General features: G+C 42.2%; 2 protein-coding genes across 28 annotated transcripts in view; one reads left to right on the top strand and one right to left on the bottom strand.

Moving 5' to 3' along the window:
• phf2 (PHD finger protein 2) overlaps positions 1-19,404 on the top strand; it is a 236,429-nt gene that overhangs the window by 128,505 nt on the left and 88,520 nt on the right. For all 11 annotated transcript variants that reach the window (XM_061831394.1, XM_061831399.1, XM_061831392.1 and 8 more), the window contains 3 exons: positions 4,396-4,487; positions 4,571-4,660; positions 17,478-17,801. In XM_061831394.1, coding sequence (XP_061687378.1) covers positions 4,396-4,487; positions 4,571-4,660; positions 17,478-17,801 — 506 coding nt within the window. The remainder of the gene's footprint in view (positions 1-4,395; positions 4,488-4,570; positions 4,661-17,477; positions 17,802-19,404) is intronic.
• Positions 1-19,404, bottom strand: part of LOC133506967 (general transcription factor II-I repeat domain-containing protein 2-like) — a 129,181-nt gene that overhangs the window by 86,649 nt on the left and 23,128 nt on the right. The window contains exons 2-3 of one of the 17 annotated variants that reach the window (XM_061831404.1): positions 11,377-11,457; positions 11,014-11,207 (exon numbers count right to left, since the gene is read on the bottom strand). The exons of the other annotated variants lie outside the window; for them this stretch is intronic. The gene's annotated coding sequence lies outside the window, so the exon portion shown is untranslated. The remainder of the gene's footprint in view (positions 1-11,013; positions 11,208-11,376; positions 11,458-19,404) is intronic. 17 annotated transcript variants of the gene reach the window in all.

The following is a 19,404-nucleotide window of genomic DNA, read 5'->3' on the forward strand; positions in this document are numbered from 1 at the left end:
CATCGTACGTTCGTGTGATAAGGCACACCATGGATAATGTTACAGTCACTGAGAAAGCTGTCAAATTGACGATGATTGAGACCGCTGGCTCGGATGAAATTAACAGTTCGAACAACCACCTCCATGACGTGATCCATTCTTAGCGATTTGCTGCATAATGCCTCCTGATGCAAAATGCAATGAAATGTCCAAAAATTACCTCCCCCATTTGCGGCTTGTACTTTATCTCTGAACTTTGTCACAACACCTGCCTTTTTACGGATCACTGACTGCGCACCATCAGTAGCCAGGCTTACGGCGCGTGACCAGTCCGCTCCGACTCTGTCCAGCGCTCCAACGACGGAGCTGAAAATGTCATCAGCTGTTGTGGTGTCGATCATCGGCACCAGCTCGAGAAACTCCTCTGTGACATTCAAAGTCTTGTCAACTCCACGAATGAATATGGCCAGTTGAGCGACGTCCGTGATATCGGTACTCTCATCAATCGCAACAGAAAATGCCACAAATGACCCCAGTTTGCGTTTTAGTTGGTGGTCCAAATCTGCAGAGAGTTCTGAAATCCTGTCTGCCACGGTATTTCTTGTCAAGCTTATATTGGCGAAAGCATGTCGCTTCTCAGGACACACAATTTCAGCAGCCGTCAGCAAGCAGTTTTTGATGAACTCTCCATCACTGTACGGCTTTGATGCTATTTGGCTCGCAATTAGGTAGCTGGCTTTCACCGGAGCATCACTGGCTTCTCGGCTCCGGGTGAAAACAGATTGCTGTTTCTTCAGACGCGCCATCATTTCATTTACCTTCTGTTTTCTCAATTCTCCATGCAAACTGTTGTATTTTTCACCATGCTGAGTTTCGTAATGGCGCCGAATATTTTATTCTTTAAGCACCGAAACTTGCTGCTGGCACACCAGGCACACGGGTTTCCCATTCACCTCCGTGAACATATAAGAACATGTCCATTTTTCTTGAAAAGTCTGACACTTTGTGTCTACTTTTCTCCTTTTTGACAAAGACATTTTGCTGATGAGGGTGCGAGGCAAACGGAAAAGTAGATAATGCAATTGTCGCCAATAGACGCTGTACAGACGTTCAATTTTACCAGGTCAAGGTGGTCCTAGTTCCGCCGCAGTGTTGCTTTCATGTTGTCTGCACGTACTAAAACACTGCGCCCCTAGCGGATAATACAAGAACTACAAATTTTAAAGAAAATTCATATTTTTTTTTATACAATGCAGCTTTCTTCCCCGGGCCATACCAAACCACCAGATGGGCCGGATCCGGCCCGCGGGCCGTATGTTTGACACCACTGGTTTAAATCATGCATGGCATGAAAGATTCACCTGCTTAAAGCATTTGAATGATACAGAGGAGTCATGGGAGAAGGTTTTGTGGTCAGATGAGTCCAAAATTGAACCTTTTGGTCATAATTCCATCAACCGTGTTTGGAGGAAGACGAATGATGAGTTCCATCCCAAGAACACCATTCCTACTGTGAAGCATTCTGCAAATGGGACAGGACGACTGCACTGTATTAAGGAGAGAACGACCGCAGCCACGTATTGTGAGATTTTGGGGAACAACCTCTTTCCCTCAGTCAGAGAATTGAACATGGGTCGTGGCTGGGTCTTTCAACATGACAATGACCCGAAGCAAACAGCCAGAAAAACCAAGGAGTGGCTCCATAAAAAGCATATCAAGGTTCTGGCGTGGCCTAGCCAATCTACATACCTAAACCCAATAAATAATCTCTGGAGGGAGCTGAAACTCTGTGTTTCGCAGTGACAGCCCAGAAACCTGTCTGATCGAGAGATCTGTGTGGAGGAGTGGGCGAAAATCCATCCTTGCAGCATGTGCAAAGTTGGTGAACAACTACAGGAAGCGTTTGACCTCTGTAATTGCAAACAAAGGCTACTGTACCAAATATTAACATTGGTTTTATCAGGTGTTCAAATACTTATTTGCAGCTGTATCACACAAATAAATCGTTAAAAAATCATACATTCTGATTTCTGGATTTTTCTTTTTAGATTATCTCTCTCAGAGTGGACATGCACCTACGATGAAAATTTCAGACCCCTCCATGATTTTTAAGTGGGAGAATTTGCAATACAGCGGGGTGTTCAAATACTTATTTTCTTCACTGAATATGGGTTGGATGAAATTGGGTTTGTCTCAAAAAAGGGGCACCACGTCCCTTTTTTAAATGTTACATTTAGGAAAAAGGAACAACAAACCTTTTATTCATTAATCTAAAAAATTCGAAGGACTCTCAACATTAGCGAGAGTTCTCGATATACAGACACGGCACTCAGACACACGTCATGACAGTGAAATTTTAGTTTGAATTTAATAGAATCTACATCAAACAGCTACGACTACAAAAAAGTAAAGAAACTAATGATAAAGAAAATCATAGGTATGAAAATGAATGGACGTTGTGGGTGGCTGCTGGGTTTGGATAAATATGTATTGTTCTTTTTTGCATCTTCTCTGCATGAGAGGAACAATGTTGTGGATGTGTAAAGGTAGTAATTCCCCCCTAGTTATTTGGCACTGGTCTTTCCCTTTAGCAAGCATTGAATTGTGTGACTTACGCCCGCAGATGGAGTGGTCTTCCCTAGACCTCAGACATAGGTAACAACCTGGTTCAAATCCACCATCATGCCAGTCCCCAAAAAAGCAGCAGTTTCAGGTCTTAATGAGTACAGGCCTGCTGCCTTGACATCTGTGGTCATGAAGCCCTTTGAACATCTTGTGCTGGACCACTCAAAGAGTGTCACAAGACCCCAGTTGGACCAACTGCAGTATGCCTATCGAGTTAACAGGTCTGCGGATGATGCTGTTAAAATGGGTCTGCAAGTTATCCTTGATCATCACAGTTTGGCCGGGGGTGTGACTTATTCTCCAGAACGATTTATATGTGAAATTATTAACACATTATGACATCAATCAATTTTCTGAGTCACTTATCGTTTTTTTTTCCACACTGACAACCTTAAGGCCCGTATATCTGTACTTGCTATTTCTGAAAATTCAGCATTTCAACATTAGCTCTAAGTTATAACAACTGAGAAGGACTGAACAAAATTGCCATTGAAGACAAAATCCTATTCTGCAGATTATTTTAAATTACATTATGATGTTGCTAACCAATGATAACAAAAGTTTTTTTCTTACCATGAATGTGATTTGTGGTGCTTCATACGTTGTTAGATTAAGCTTCATGCAGGCATTGAGACTTCCGTCCGTTTGTCGTGACCGTAATTCAATTTGATTTGCCATCATGATGGTGCGATGGTGAACGCTTCTTTCCGACAAAGGCACGTCTTTTATTCATCTGATTATCTTGTTTTTATGCTAAGTTGGCAAAATGTTTATTGGCAACATCGAGGATGAATGCTCTGGCATACTCCCCATCTGTGAATGTAGACACACAGCAGAACCCACCCTCTCCAAAAGGCTGTCCATCCTTTTTGAAAACTTTGGTACTTAAATATTTTTCTTTGAGCGACCTTTCTCAAAAGCGTTTCCATGATTACGTAGTTGTTCTGACACGATCGGCGTTCAACCCGACGCCTGTGGACTACAGCAACTACACTAGGAAAAATTGTCTGTGATTTGTGTTGCCTGCCACCCCAAACTACGGCAACCCCACTCTGACAAACCTTCTATGTGTCATTTGCGTTGCCCGCACGACATAAATCACATGTACAGTGTGTCGTTATTAAGGCTCCGTGAGCCATTATGAAACCACCAAAAGAGCCAAGTATGGCTCGCAAGCCATTGGCTCCCGACCCCTGCTGTGGGAGCAGTGGTGACGGATGGAGAGTACAGTTTCCAGGTGAATCCGCCATGCAACTTTCTGGGAAGTCATTGGATGGCTCGACAAAGTATGGGCTTCCGTGACAACCAAAACCATGCTGTCATGATTCAGATAATTTCCCCCCAAAATGCAACTTATACTCCAGTGCGACTTATATATGTTTTTTTCTTCTTTTTTATGGATTTTGTGGCTGGTGCGACTTCTACTCCGGAGCGACGTATAGTCCGGAAAATATGGTTACCTTAACATCATGTGGGGCGTTGACATTCTCTCAACTGCTCTAAATGAAGAAGACTCTTGCACAACTGTGACGTTTATAAGGAATAGTTCCTATTAATTGATTGTCTATTGTTCTTCATTCTTCTTTGTTTGGTCTTCTTCTCAGTAATCAACATGTCGTACCAGGGTGGTACTGACTGCTGGAGAGAAATTCCCTGTGTTTTGTTTCATACTTGGCCATTAAACCTGATTCTGCTTCTGATCCTACTTTTCCTTACGTTGTCCTGTTTTCCCTTTTAACATGCAATAATCTTGATTTGTTCAGTAGGAACTTTTAATTTCTGTTTATGCAGGATTACATAAAGCAAATAAGCAGCCAGCACCATATCTGATTCATGCTGCCAAAATCATCAATGGAGCCTTTAGAGCATGGACAAAAAAGCAGGTATGGATACATGGGCATGGATATGTTTTCAATCAGCATTCATTATATACACAGTGACGTTTGTTTTCCTCTCTTTTTTTCAGGCCCTCTTAGAACATGAAGATGAGCTTCCAGAAAACATGAAACCCTCTCAGCTCATCAAAGATCTCGCCAGAGAGATTAGACTCTCAGAGGTACCTGTATTGTGTGGGACAAATATTACAAAATATAATAAATTAGTTAAAAATACATCTTGATTCGAAGACTTGTCACAAAATATGATTAGTAATGACTATTTTGACCTCCCCACTATATTTACAACAGTGATCAGCTCAGACTGGTATGGTGGTTCATTAGTCCCATTCCAGGCAAGACGTTTTCCGTTCTACAGCAAGTTTGCCATCTCTTTTCCAGACAAAGTTAAATCATAATGAATAACAAGCCATCTATCTTCTATGCTGCTTATCCTCAATAAGGTTGCAGGTTTGCTGCAGGATATCATGGCTGACTTTCGGGATGAAACTGGATACACCCGAACTAGTGGCCAGCCAACTGCAGGGCACGCATAGAGAAACATCGACAAACATCGATTCAAATTCACAGTCACACCGAAGAACAGTTTAGAGTCCCCCATTAACCTAACATGTTTTGGAATGTGGGAGTAAACCAGGGGAAAAAAAAGCTTGTTAGCACTGAGGAGAATATGCAATCTCTATCTTGGATGTGAACCCCTGCCTTTTGAACTGTGGGGTTGCAGCTAACCAGTCATCCAACATGCCTCCTAATGAGTAATGAGGAAAAACTGTGTTAGTGTTTCCATTTTTCAATAAAATATTTGCTGTGGGGGTATGGTGGATTAGCTGGAAAGCATTGGCCTCACAGTTCTGAGGTCCCAGGTTCAATCCCGAACCCACCTTTGTGGAGTTTGCATGTTCTCCCCGTGTCTGTGTGGGTTTTCTCTGGAAACTGCGGTGTCCTCCCACATCCCAAAAACATGCAACATAAATTGAATACTCTAAATTGCCCCAAGGAGTGATTGTGAGAGCAGCTTTTTGTCTCGATACGGCCTGCGATTGGCTGGCAACCAGTTCAGGGTGTACACTGCCTCCTGCCCATTGACAGCTGGGATAGGCTCCAGTATGGAAGTAAATATGTGCCACCAGGATTTGAATTGAAAATGCCACTGAAAATTTTGTCATAAAATTGTATGTGACATCACGTGACTAAGAAAGCGTAACTGGATTGGCTGTGTGTTGGGTTCTGACCTGAATTAACACTGCCTTCTTAACACTGAATTTAGGTGGTGAATTTTAGACAGCCAATAGTAGCCAGTTGAATTTCACACAGCGAATTGTAGCCAGTTGAATCTCAGGAGACTGAAAATATTGCATTTCAATTATAAAGGTTGATTTTTTTTTCTTTTTATATGGCAAATTTGTTAACATTGAAAAGTTAAACTGAAATACAACTATTGAAAATGTGATCACTTTGAAATAACAATGTCACTTTTATAACATAAAATTTTCAGTGGCATTTTAAATTCAAATCCTGGTGTCACATATTTACTTCCATACTCCAGCACCCCTGCGACCCTCGTGAGCATAAACGGCTAAGAAAATGGATAGATGGGATATTTGCTGGATATTTTAAGTGGATATTGAGGATGCTATCCTTGAGAGTCCATCTTAGTCATTTCCTCATATAGTTCCTCCTAAACACTGTCTATTGCCTGACATGTCATCACATATAATGACTCTCCCAAATTAGGTTATGTGCTAGTTTCACAGTGTTGCTGATGACAGATATCGTGGTATGTTTAGATTTTTGCTAAAAGTTTGAATGTTGTTTTTGTTCATCTTATTATTAGATAAATGTACAAGATAATGTATTAATTTATTTGTATTGCACATTTCATATACAAGGTAACTCAATGTGCTTGATTAAATTATTGAAATACAAAAATAAAAACATTTGAAAAAGTGCGATTAAAACAGCTTTTAGTGCAAGAAATAGCATTGAAAAGTGGAAGTACTCAAACACATGAGGAAAAAAATAGTTTTCAACCTGGATTTAAAAACATTCACATCAGATCTGTTGGCAACTTATTCCATTTCTTTGCACTATAATAGCTAAATGGTGCTTCACCAAGTTTGCTTTGGAATCTGCACTCCATTAGACCCGAGTCAGTTGATCTCAGAGCCCTACTGAGTTACGAACGAAAAATTCAGGTTACAAAAGCCTCCTTGGAAAAATTTTGTCTCTAGTTACGAAAGAAATTCAGGATATGAAAGAAAATATAGGTGCTGGATTCTACCGAACGTAAACATCTTGTACTGTCTTCATTTGAAAGTGGTGCGATAGAGCTGTTCTCCCATTGCCTATCGCTGCAGCCACTTCCTGGCATCCCATTGGATAGAAGTCAATCTTTAGCCATGATGCACTTCCTTTATCTTGTTTTGTGTGGCACGATAGAGCTTCTCTCCCATTGCCTATCGCCGTAGCATCTTCCTGGCATCCCATCCCTCCATTGGCTAGGAGAGATATCAATCTTTGATCCAATGATGTACTTCCTGTGTCTTCATCACCAAATCCATTTTAACACGTTACCGTACACTTGTAAACGACTAAGTTCAACTTTGTGAATGTTTTCCTCTTTTTTCACCATGTGCCACAAGAAATCGATGGCCAATGCCAGTGAGAAGGGGACAAGAGTTGTTTCATCCATCAAAAAAAGCAAAAGTTCATTGACAAATATGAGAGAGGCATGCGGTTGACTGACATAGCCAAAGAATATGGCCGAAACCCTTCTACCTTAAGCACGGTATAAAAGCAGAACGAGGTACATTAAGATGCGACTCCTTCCATAGGATTTTGAAGAGGAGGTCATCAGTGAATAATCGGATGGATAGGCTGTTACTCCTTTTGAGAAAGGGAAATGAGATAGCCGGAGACACGGCGATGCAGGTCATAATTTGTGAGAACTTTTATTCTTTTTCTTTCGGATTTTCCAATTAGGGGTCGCCATGGCGTGTCATCTTTTTCCATCTGAGCTGATTTCCTGCATCTTCCTCTCTAACACCAACTGCCCTCATGTCTTCCCTCACAACATCCAACTTTCTCTTTGGTCTTCCTCTCGCTATTTTGTCTGGCAGGTCCATCCTCAGCACCCTTCTACCAATATCATCTAATCTTCATCTCACTCTTTTGCCTCTGGACATGTTGAAACCATCGAAGTCTTGTCTCTCTCGAACCTTGTCTCCGAAACATCAACTTTGGCTGTCCCTCTAATGAGCTCATTTCTAATTCTATCCAAGCCACCCTCACTATCTCTTCTCCCTGGAGCCTCACTCCCCCCCTCCACCCTTCTCATTCACGCACATATATTCTGTTTTACTTTGACTAATCTTCATTCCTCTCCATTCCAGTGCATGCCTCCATCTTTCTAATTGTACCGCTACCTGCTCCCTGCTTTCACTTCAAATTAGAATGTCATCTGCAAACATAATGGTCCAAGGGGATTCCAGTCTCACCTCATCTGTCAGCCTATCTATTACCACAGCAAACATGAAGGGGCTCAGAGCTGATCCATGATGGAGTCTTATCTCCACCTTAAATTCTTCTGTCACATCGATGGCACACCTCACGACTGTTCTGTTACACTCATTCATGTCTTATTCTATACAGAAATATTTCTCCACCACACCAGACTTGTGCATGCAGAACCACAGTTCGTGTCTTGGTAATAACTTCATTGTGTTTATTCCTATATAGTTCCCACAGCTCTGCACATCGCCTTTGTTCTTAAAAATGGGAACTAGCACACCTTTTCTCCATTCTTCAGGCATCTTTTCGCGTATTTCTCTGCCACACCAGACTTACGCGTGCACTACCACAGTTCCTCTCTTGGTACTCTGTCATAGGCTTTCTCTAGATCCAAAGACAAGAATGTAGCTCTTTCTGACCTTCTCTGTACTTTTCCACTAGCATCCTCAAGGAAAATAATGCATCTGTGGTACTCTTTCTCGGTATGAAACTATACTGTTGCTAGCAGAGACTTACTTCTGTCTTGAGTCTAGCCTCCACTACTCTTTTCCATAACTTCATTGTTTGGCTCATCAACTTTATTCCTCTGTAGTTCCCACAGCTCTGCACATCGCCTTTGTTCTTGAAAAATGGGAACAAGCAAAATTTTCATCCATTCTTCAGGCATTTTCTCGCCCGCTAGTGTTCTGTTAAATAAGTTGGTCAAAAATCCCACAGCCACCTCTCCAAATTGCTTCCATATGTCATCAGGACCAACTGCTTTTCCATTTTTCATCCTCTTAAGTGCCTTTCTAACTTCCCTGACTAATCATTGCCAGTTCTTAGTACTTCACAATTGCCTCTTCTACACTTCCTTCTCTCTCCTTTTCTTCATCAACTTCTCAAAGTATTCTTTCCATCGATTGAGCATACTACTGGCACCAGTCAAGTCATTTCTATCTCTATCCTTAATCACCGTTACTTGCTGCACATCCTTCTCATCTCTATCCCTCTGTCTGAATACCTGGAGAGATTAGTTTCCAACCGAATGTACATGTCAAAATATGCCTCTTGTTTAGCCTTTGCCACCTCAACCTTTGCCCTACATCGCATCTCAATGTATTCCTTTCGTCTCCCCTCAGTCCTCTGTGTCCCTCTTCTTCTTCACAAATCTCTTTCCTTTTATGACTTTCTCTTGACTTCCTATTTTGGGGTTCCACCGCCAAGTGCCCTTTCCTTTCCTACCAGAAGACACACCAAGTACTCTCATGCCTGTCTCACTGATCATCTTGGCTGTAGTACTTCTTTCTTCAAGGAGCCCATCAAGAGCCTGTCTCACCTCTTTCCGAAAGGCACCAAAACATTCTTCCTTTCTCAGCTTCCACCACATGGTTCTCTCCTCTACCTTTCTCTTCTTAATCTTCTTACCCACCACCAGAGTCATCCGACACAACACAATCCTATGCTGTCGAGTTACACTCTCCCTACCACTACCTTAGAGTCCTCCTTCAGACAACATTGTCCGCACAAAATATAATCCAACTGCATGCTTCTACCTCCGCTCTTGTTAGTCATGGTATGTTCCCCGCCTCTTCTGGAAAAATGTGTTCACTACTGCGATTTCGAATTTTTGCAAAGTCCACCACCATCTGTCCCTCAAAGTTCCTTTTCTGGATGCCGTACTTTCGTATCACTTCTTCATCGCCCCTATTTCCTTCATCAAAATGTCCATTACAATCTGCACAAATCAAAACTGTCTCTCAGTCTGGTATGCTCAGAACTATTTCATCTGGTTCCTTCCAGAATTTCTCTTTCAACTCTGGGTCATCATCTTTTCACCTCCAAGACATTCTTAGCCAGCTCTTCCTTTAAAATAACCCCTACTACATTTCTCGTACCATCTACTCCATGGCAAAATAATTTAAACCCTGCTCCTAAATGTCTAGCCTTACTACCTTTCCACTTAATATCTTGGATGCACAATATATCAACCTTTCCCCTCATCATCATCACTCCTGAGCTTTTCCTGTCGTCGTCCCAGCATTCAAATGTCCCTACACTCAATTGTAGGCTCTGTGCATTCCTCTTCTTCTTCTACCAATGAATCTGCTTTCCTTCTCTTTTTTGTCTTTGACCCACAGTAGCTGAATTTCCTCCGACGGTCTGCAGGTTAACGGTGTCGGGGGCGGACGTTGTTAACCCTGGCTACAACTGATCAAGTTATGGTATTTAGATGAACGCTCATATTCGTGTGCCACAGTTTTACAACGGATCCCCTTCCTGACGCAACCCTCTGCATTGATCCGGCTTACAGATTTCACTGGCTGGTGCCCCCGGAGGGCTGCACGTCTATAGTCCTCAAAAATAATAAAATGTGGTTCATCACTACAATGGCAATTGTTTCATTCTTCCCCGTGAACCAGGTCAAGCTTCTCAGTGTCTCAATGTCTTCAAAGCAGATGATCCCGGATGTTTAAGCGAGGGCCTGTAGGTAGTACAGCCATTTTTGCTCTGAGAAGTCAAACCACTCTTTGAGAAAGTTGATGGCATGGTTCAAAAATATTTGTAAACTCTGCCAGACATCATCAGCATGAGATGGCAGGAGACTGAAGCTTTTGTTTTGTTAGGTACACGTAGAATCTATTTTCTCTTCTCTGAATATGCCTTGTTGGGGAAAAAAAAATCCATGATGGGATAGATTTGAACATATATGGTTCCGTTCTTCTCGAGCTTTTTCACCACCTCTTCAAACAGAGACATGACATTATTACAGAAGATGAGATACACTTTTACAGTGTCATCCTCTTCTTCAATTCCAGCAGAATCTTCTGTCAACCTCAGTAAAACCTTCAGACGCCTTGGACATTTTTTTATCAATATTGATGAGATAAGATTCCACTGGGACCCAATTCTGCAACAGATGGTTGATTCAGACCTGAGAGACAGACCTCTCTTCACCACATGGCACAGGATTTCACAGAATTCAACATCACAGAATTCACAGAACTCCTTTAGGAACACTCACCTCTTGGTCGTGGTTGAAACCCATGGTTGAAAACAAACTGTGCCATAATTAACATTTGCATTATCGGCACTGAATGCATAAACATGATCAAGGCATAGACCCATGTTTTAAGAGACCTTCATATTGCTTTAATTATTCCCTCTGCAGACATCTGGATTTTCAGCTATCTGTGACCTTGTTGACAACCCCGTTCTCTGTTGTAAAAAAAAAAAAAGTACAGTTAAGGAAACCATTTTCCAATTCCCTTTATTTGAAGCATCAATGTGAGGGGAGAATTGGAGTGGACCTCCAACACCTTTCAATATTTTGATTAATTCCTCTATTTTGGCTAGGCTCAAGTCAGTCATTGTTTTTCGAGTTTACCTGAGAGCAAAGTCTGCAGAGTGGTAACTTAGGCCATGTTTTACAGTGTGGTTAGACATAAGCTCCCTCTGAAGTAGTCACCTGTAAATTGAAAAAATTTTTCTGTATAGTTTGTGTGTTGTATATGGACAATCTACACAGTAAAAATAATGCACATTATCGTTTTCTCTATAACTTGTAAGGCATGTTTGTACAGTTTGGCTACATAGTCTATTTTTTATTCATACGTATTCGTTGTATGTAAAATTAGGCTATTCAATGTAGTTACTCATCTGGCAATGTCTTCTTCTTTTCCTTTCGGCTTGTCCCGTTAGGGGTCGCCACAGCATGTCATCTTTTTCCATTTTAGCCTATCTCCTGTATCTTCCTCTCTAACCCCAACTGCCCTCAAGTCTGCCTCACCTCATCCATCAACCTTCTCTTTGGTCTTCCTCTCGCTCTTTTGCCTGGCAGCTCCATCCTCAGCACCCTTCCACCAATATACTCACTCTCTCGCCTCTGAACATGTCCAAACCATTGAAGTCTGCTCTCTCGAATCTTATCTCCAAAACATCCAACTTTGGCTGTCCCTCTAATGAGCTCATTTCTAATCCTATCCAACCTGCTCACTCCGAGCGAGAACCTCAACATCTTCATTTCAGCTACCTCCAGTTCTGCTTCCTGTTGTTTCTTCAGTGCCACCGTCTCTAATCCGTACATCATGGCCGGCCTCACCACTGTTTTATAAACTTTGCCCTTCGTCCTAGCAGAGACTCTTCTGTCACATAACACACCAGACACCTTCCCCCAGCTGTTCCAACCAGCTTGGACCTGTTTCTTCACTTCCTTACCACACTCATCATTGCTCTGGATTGTTGACCCTAAATATTTGAAGTCCTCCACCCTCGCAATCGCTTCTCCCTGTAGCCTCACTCTTCCCCCTCCACCTCTCTCATTCACGCACATATATTCTGTTTTACTTCAGCTAATGTTCATTCCTCTCCTTTCCAGTGCATGTCTCCATCTTTCTAATCGTTACTCTGCATGCTCCCTGCTTTCACTGCATATCACAATATCATCTGCGAACATCATGGTCCAATGGGATTCCAGTCTAACCTCATCTGTCAGCCTATCCATTACTCCTGCAAACAGAAAGGGGCTCAGAGCTGATCCCTGATGCAGTCCCACCTCCACCTTAAATTCTTCTGTCACACCTAAGGCACTCCTCACCATTGTTCTGTTGCCATCATACATGTCATGTACTATTTTAACGTACTTCTCTGCCATGCCAGACGTACGCATGCAGTACCACAGTTCCTCTCTTGGTACACTGTCATAGGCTTTCTCTAGATCCACAAAGACACAATGTAGCTCCTTCTGACCTTCTCTGTACTTTTCCACGAGCATCCTCAAGGCAAATAATGCATCTGTGGTACTATTTCTTGGCATGAAACCATAGTCTTGCTCGCAGATACTTCTGTCCTGAAGTCTAGCCTCCACTACTATTTCCCATAACTTCATTGTATGGCTCATCAACTTTATTCCTGTATAATTCCCACAGCTCTGAATATCGCCTCTGTTCTTAAAAATGGGAACTGGAACACTTTTCCTCCATTCTTCAGGCATCTTTTCGCATGCTAGTATTCTGTTGAATTCTGGTATGTCATCAGGACCAACTGCCTTTCCATTTTTCATCCTTTGTAGTGCCTTTCTGACTTCCCCCTTACTAACCATTGCCACTTCCTGGTCCTTCACACTTGCCTCTTCAACTCTTCCTTCTCTCTCATTTTCTTCATTCATCAACTTCTCAGAGTATTCTTTCCATCTATTTAGCACACTACTGACACCAGTCAACACATTTCCATCTCTATCCTTAATCACTCTTACCTGCTTCACATCCTTCCCATCTCTATCCCTCTGTCTGGCCCACCTATAGTGATCCTTTTCTCCTTCTTTCGTGTCCAACCTGGTGTACACGTCGTCATTTGCTTCTTGTTTAGCCTTTGCCGTCTCTACCTTTGCCCTACGTCGCATCTCAATGTACTCCTTTCGCCTCTCCTCAGTCTTCTTAGTGTCCCACCTCTTCGCTAATCTCTTTCCTTGTATGACTTCCTCTATTTTGGGGTTCCACCACCAAGTCTCCTTTTCCCCATTCCTACCAGAAGACACACCAAGTACTCCCCTGGATTTCTCTCTGATCACTTTGGCTGTCGTAGTCCAGTCTTCCGAGAGCCTGTCTCACCTCTTTCTGAAAGGCTGCATATCATTCTTCCTTTCTCAGTTTCCACCACATGGTTCTCTGCTCTACCTTTGTCTTCTTCATTTTCCTACCAACCACCAGAGTCATCCTACACACCACCATCCCATGTTGTGGAGATACGCTCTCCCCTACCACTACTTCACAGTCAGTAACCTCATCATCAACATCGTCTGCACAAAATATAATCCACCTGCATGCTTCAACCTCAATATATGTTCCTCCCTCTTCTGGAAATAAGTGTTCACTACAGCCATCTCCATCCTTTTTTCAAAGTCCACCACCATCTGTCCCTCAAAGTTCCTTTCCTGGATGCTGTACTTACCCATCACTTCTTCATCGCCCCTGTTTCCTTTACCAATATGTCCATTACAATCTGCACCAATCACAACTCTCTCGCTGTCTGGGATGCTCAGAACTACTTCATCTAGTTCCTTCCAGAATTTCTCTTTCAACTCTAGGTCACATCCTCCCTGTGGGGCATAGCCGCTAACCACATTATACATAACACCCTCAATTTCAAATTTTAGTCTCATCACTCGATCTGATACTCTTTTCAACTCCAAGACATTCTTAGCCAGTTCTTCCTTTAAAATAACCCCTACTCCATTTCTCTTCCCATCTACTCCGTGGTAGAATAATTTAAACCCTGCACCTCAACTTCTAGCCTTACTACCTTTCCATCTGCTCTCTTGATGCCCAGTACATCAACCTTTCTCCTAATCATCATGTTAGTCATCTCGCAATGTATTGCACAGAAAATATTTCATATAGTCCACCCCAGGAGTGTCAAAACCTTTGGTTTAGGGGCCACATTGACGTTTAAAATTTGACAGTTGGGCCAAGTTACAAGCAGATGCTAACATATGAAAAGTAAACTACCAAAAAAAGGCATTGTTGTGTCAATACTTGGATTTACTTATAATGGGAACTGTGTTGTTTTGTTGATGACTTTTTTTTTTTTTTTTGCCATGGCATCAAATTCTGATGTTTTTATGTTGTGGCAATTCTCAGAACAGCAGCTGCCAAGTGGCAGTCCTATGTCATGGGCATGTCCTTCCTCAACCTCGAGTGCATCTGCTCTGGTGAGCAACCCATCTGCTTCTCGTTCACGCTAACTACTATCGATATATATTGGCATGCATCTGGTTTGGTCCTTCACCAGATCGTTGTACTTTTTTGTCACATTCCCATAATACCTTGTCTCATGTTACTGACTTCTTGGATGTATGACTCTGCTTCATGTTTGACCTTGCCTCTTCCCCCGCTGATTCTGTTACTGTTGCTTTTCTGGACCGCCCTCCTGTGCCCAGAACTAAATAAATTTCCTGCTTAAACGTTACCTGGCCTCCAGAGTCATGCTTCTTGAGTTCAGCCTTGAATTCTGCTCTTGACAGAGTGAACTGGCCATAACATGGCCCAAGTCGATTCTGATATGGTGTGCAAGGCTCCCGAGGCTCAAGGTCTTTGCCTCAAACATCGAACATAGAAAATGATAATGGGATAATATGATGATTTGTTGTTGTTTGTTATGCACAAGGAGAGTTTTGTCAGAATTATGTACTTAGTTTGTGTCAGGTTTACCAGTGAGACATTCATTAAAGGGGACAAAAATGGAAGCAAAGACATCAGTTTAAGTTTGAGAGTTCGTGAGGAGAGAGGAGAGGAACTGTCTTGTACAATTCTCAACTGCACTCTCTGATTATCCTTTCTTCAGTGCCTCTATTAATTTGGTTTCAAACACCTCTTACTGGCATGGATGTTACAAAAAGAAGACGGGGGAACAAAACATAGTTAGAAACAAAGTGTAGTTGTTGTTCGTGTGTGTGTGTGCATGTGTGTGGAAAATTGCTGAGTACATTTGTGGTCAAGTTTGTAATCATAGACAACAGGTGCTCCTGGTTCTAACAGTTCTGATGATTAGATGTTCTTGTTCTAGTGCTATCTCCTGTTAAGCGGCGCACACATTATCTAGAGCAGAGCAAATAGTTTGTTTATTGCAAGCAGATGTATGATACAGTGAAGAAAATAAGTATTTGAACACCCTGCTATATTGCAAGTTCTCCCACTTAGAAATCATGGAGCGGTCTGAAATTTTTATCTTAGGTTCATGTCCACTGTGAGAGAGATAATCTAAAAAGAAATATCCAGAAATCACAATGTATGATTTTTTTTTAACAATTTATTCGTGTGTTAAAGCTGCAAATAAGTATTTGAACACCTATTCTCTAGAATTGTGATCCTCAAAGACCTGTTAGTCCACCTTTAAAAGTCCACCTCCACTCCATGTATTATCCTGAATCAGATGCACCTGTGTGAGGTCGTTAGCTGCATAAAGACACCTGTCCACCCCATACAATCAGTAAGACTCAAACTTGTAACATGGCGAAGACCAAAGAGCTGTCCAAAGACATAGAGAGAAATTTGTACAAGTCTACACGGCTGGAAAGGGCTACGGAGAAATTGCCAAGCAGCTTGGTGAAAAAAGGCCCGCTGTTGGAACAATCATCAGAAAATGTAAGAAGCTAAACACGACGGTCAATCTCAATCTGAGTGGAGCCCCATGCAAGATATCACCTCGTGGGGTCTCAATGATCCTTAGAAATGAGAGGAATCAGCCGAGGACTACACGACAGGACTTTGTCAATGACCTGAAAAGAGCTGGAACCACTGTTTCCAAGGTGACTGTTGGTAATACACTAAGACGTCATGATTTGAAATCATGCATGGCACAGATGGTTCCCCTGCTTAAACCAGCACATGTCAAGGCCCGTATTAAGATTGCCAATGACAATACTGATACAGAGGAGTCATGGGGAAAAAGGTTTGTGGTCAGATGAGACCAAAATGGAACTTTTTGGTCATAATTCCACGAACCTTGTTTGGAGGAAGACGAATGATGAGTTCCATCCCAAGAACACCATCCCTATTCTGAAGCATGGGGGTGGTAGCATCATGCTTTAGGGGTGTTTTTCTGCACAGGACGACTGCACTGTATCAAGGAGAGGATGGCCGCGGCCATGTATTGTGAGATTTTGGGGAACAACCTCTTTCTCTCAGTCAGAGCATTGAAGATGTGTCGTGGTTGGGTCTTTCAACATGACAATGACTTGAAGCACATAGCCAGGAAAACAAAGGAGTGGCTCCGTAAGAAGCATATCAAGGTTCTGGGGTGGCCTAGCCAGTCTCCAGACCTGAACCCAATAGAAAATCTTTGGAGGGAGCTGAAACTCTGTTTCTCAGTGACAACCCAGAAACCGTTTGATCTTGAGAAGATCTGTGTGGAGGAGTGGGCCAAAATCCCTCCTGCAGTGTGTGCAAACCTGGTGAACAACTAAACGGAACCTTTGACCTGAAATTGCAAACAAAGGCTACTGTACCAAATATTGACATTGGTTTTCTTAGGTGTTCAAATACGTATTTGCAGCTACGTCACACAAAAACATTGTTAAAAAAATCATACATTCTGATTTCTGGATTTTTCTTTTTAGATCATCTCTCTCACCGTGGGCATGCACCTACGATGAAAATGTCAGACCCCTCCATGATTTCTAAGTGGGAGAACTTGCAATATAGCAGAGTGTTCAAATACTTATTTTCTTCACTGTATTTGTTGTAGAATAGAAGCACAAAAAACAAGCATCACACTTGTAAAGAATTTTTAGAGCAGGCTGGTTGGCATGCACCCGGTCTGCGGGTAACAAACTTCCCGTGGGTACTGCATTGGTGAGCCCTGATATAAAGACCAATGAAACAATAACAATAACCAGCTTGTTCAAATCCAAATAATTAATCACCTTCAAGTGAAAATACTCCGTTTATTTTTCTAAAGCTGATTAAGTCATTGCTCTCTTTTTGTCTCAAGAATGCAACTAAAGCCATGAAGAGTGAGGAACCAGTGGAGGACCCCCGATCACCTCATTTGGATCCAGGAAATTCCATTTCACCAGCTCAGGTTCCCTCACTGAGCTTTGAAATAGCCAGAAAGAAACCCTTCATCCCCTCTAAACCCCATAGACCTCCCAAACTCCCAAAACCTCCGAAAACGATAAAGCCCAAACACGGCGGTACGAAGAAAATTAAAAATATAAAAGATGCACCCCCTCCACCTAAACCCTCCAATTTCACAGCTTTGGAATCCCATGCAAAGGATATCTTGAGTAAGATGGACCAGCCAAAGAAACCAAAGGTAAGTACATTGGGAGATGATGTTTAAGTATACATTGAGAATAGACATGTCATGGACATAATTGTACCCTTTTGTGAAAGAACTAAAACCTCAATGTGGTCACTGAAAAACTTAAAATTGATAAAAGTAATAATCGCTTTGGTCTATTCTATTCTCCTTCCATCCATCCATCCATCCATCCATCCATCCATCCATCCATCCATCCATCCATCCATTTTCTTAGCCACTTATCTTCACAAGGGTCGTGAGAGGGCTTGAGCCTATCCCAGCTGTCAACGGGCAGGAGGCAGGGTACAACTTGAAGTGGTTGCCAGCCAATCACAGCCAGATAAAATTCGGACTCAAAATCACACCTAGGGGCAATTTAGAGTGTCCAATTAATCCATGTTTTGGGCATGTGGGAGGAAACCGGAGTGCCTGGAGTAAACCAGCACAGGCACGGTGAGAATGTGCAAACTCCTCACAGGCGGGGCTTGGATTGAACCTTGGACCTCAGAATTGTGAGGCCAACACTTTAAAGCTTTGCCACCATTCTGCCTCTATTCTATTCTATTTTATTATAGCGGCACGCTGGATCAGCTGTAAAGCGTTGGCCTCACAGTTCTGAGGACCTGGGTTCAATCCCGGCCCCACCTGTATGGAGTTTGCATGTTCTTCCCATGCCCGTGTGGGTTTTCTCTGAGCACTCCGGTTTCCTCCCACATCCCCAAAACATACTATATTAATTGGACACAAAATTTCCCCAAGGTCTGACTGTGAGTGCGACTGTTGTCTGTCTCCCTGCGCCCTGTGATTGGCTGGAAACCAGTCTAGGGTGTACCCTGCCTCCTGCCCATTGACATATATTATATTATATTATATTATCCAAGCCGCTTATCCTCAAAAGTGTCACATGAGAGCCAGAGCCTATCACAGCTAGCTTTGAGCAAAAGGCAGACTACACCCTGAACTGGTCGCCAGTCACATATCGACACCATCACTGAGCGAGAATCGATCCCATGCTGGCCGCACCAAAGCCAGGCGTGTGTACCACTACACCATCAGTGACTTCTATATTATCTCATATTATATTATATTATATTATATTATATTATATTATAACATATTGGCTGGGAACCAGTTCAGGGTGTACCCTGCCTCCTGCCCATTGACAGCGGCTAAGAAAATGGTGGATGGACATTATATTATATTGTATTATATTACAAACCTAATTTCAATGAAGTTGGTATGTTGTTAAACAAAAAGAAACAGAAGAAAATGCTTTGCAAATCGTGTCCAACCTATAATTCATTGAATACACAACAAAGGCAAGATTTTTTAATTATGAAATTGATTGACTTTATTTTTAGCAAATAACTAAATAATAGTTTATCCCTGCAACACATTCCAAAAAAGTTGAGAAATGCTCATCAAACAATTGTTTGGAACATCACATATGTGAACAGGCTAATTGGGCGCCATGATTGGGTATAAAAGGAGCTTCCCTGAATTGCTGTCATTTACAAGCAAAGATTGGGTGAGGTTCACCTCTTTGTGAACAAGTGCCTGAGAAAATATCATGTTTCCTGGATGACAAGCCGCTGCCTTTTTCAGGCGCTGTTAA

The sequence above is a fragment of the Syngnathoides biaculeatus genome, chromosome 10 (assembly GCF_019802595.1).
Source record: "Syngnathoides biaculeatus isolate LvHL_M chromosome 10, ASM1980259v1, whole genome shotgun sequence".
NCBI classification, from domain to species: Eukaryota; Metazoa; Chordata; class Actinopteri; order Syngnathiformes; family Syngnathidae; genus Syngnathoides; species Syngnathoides biaculeatus.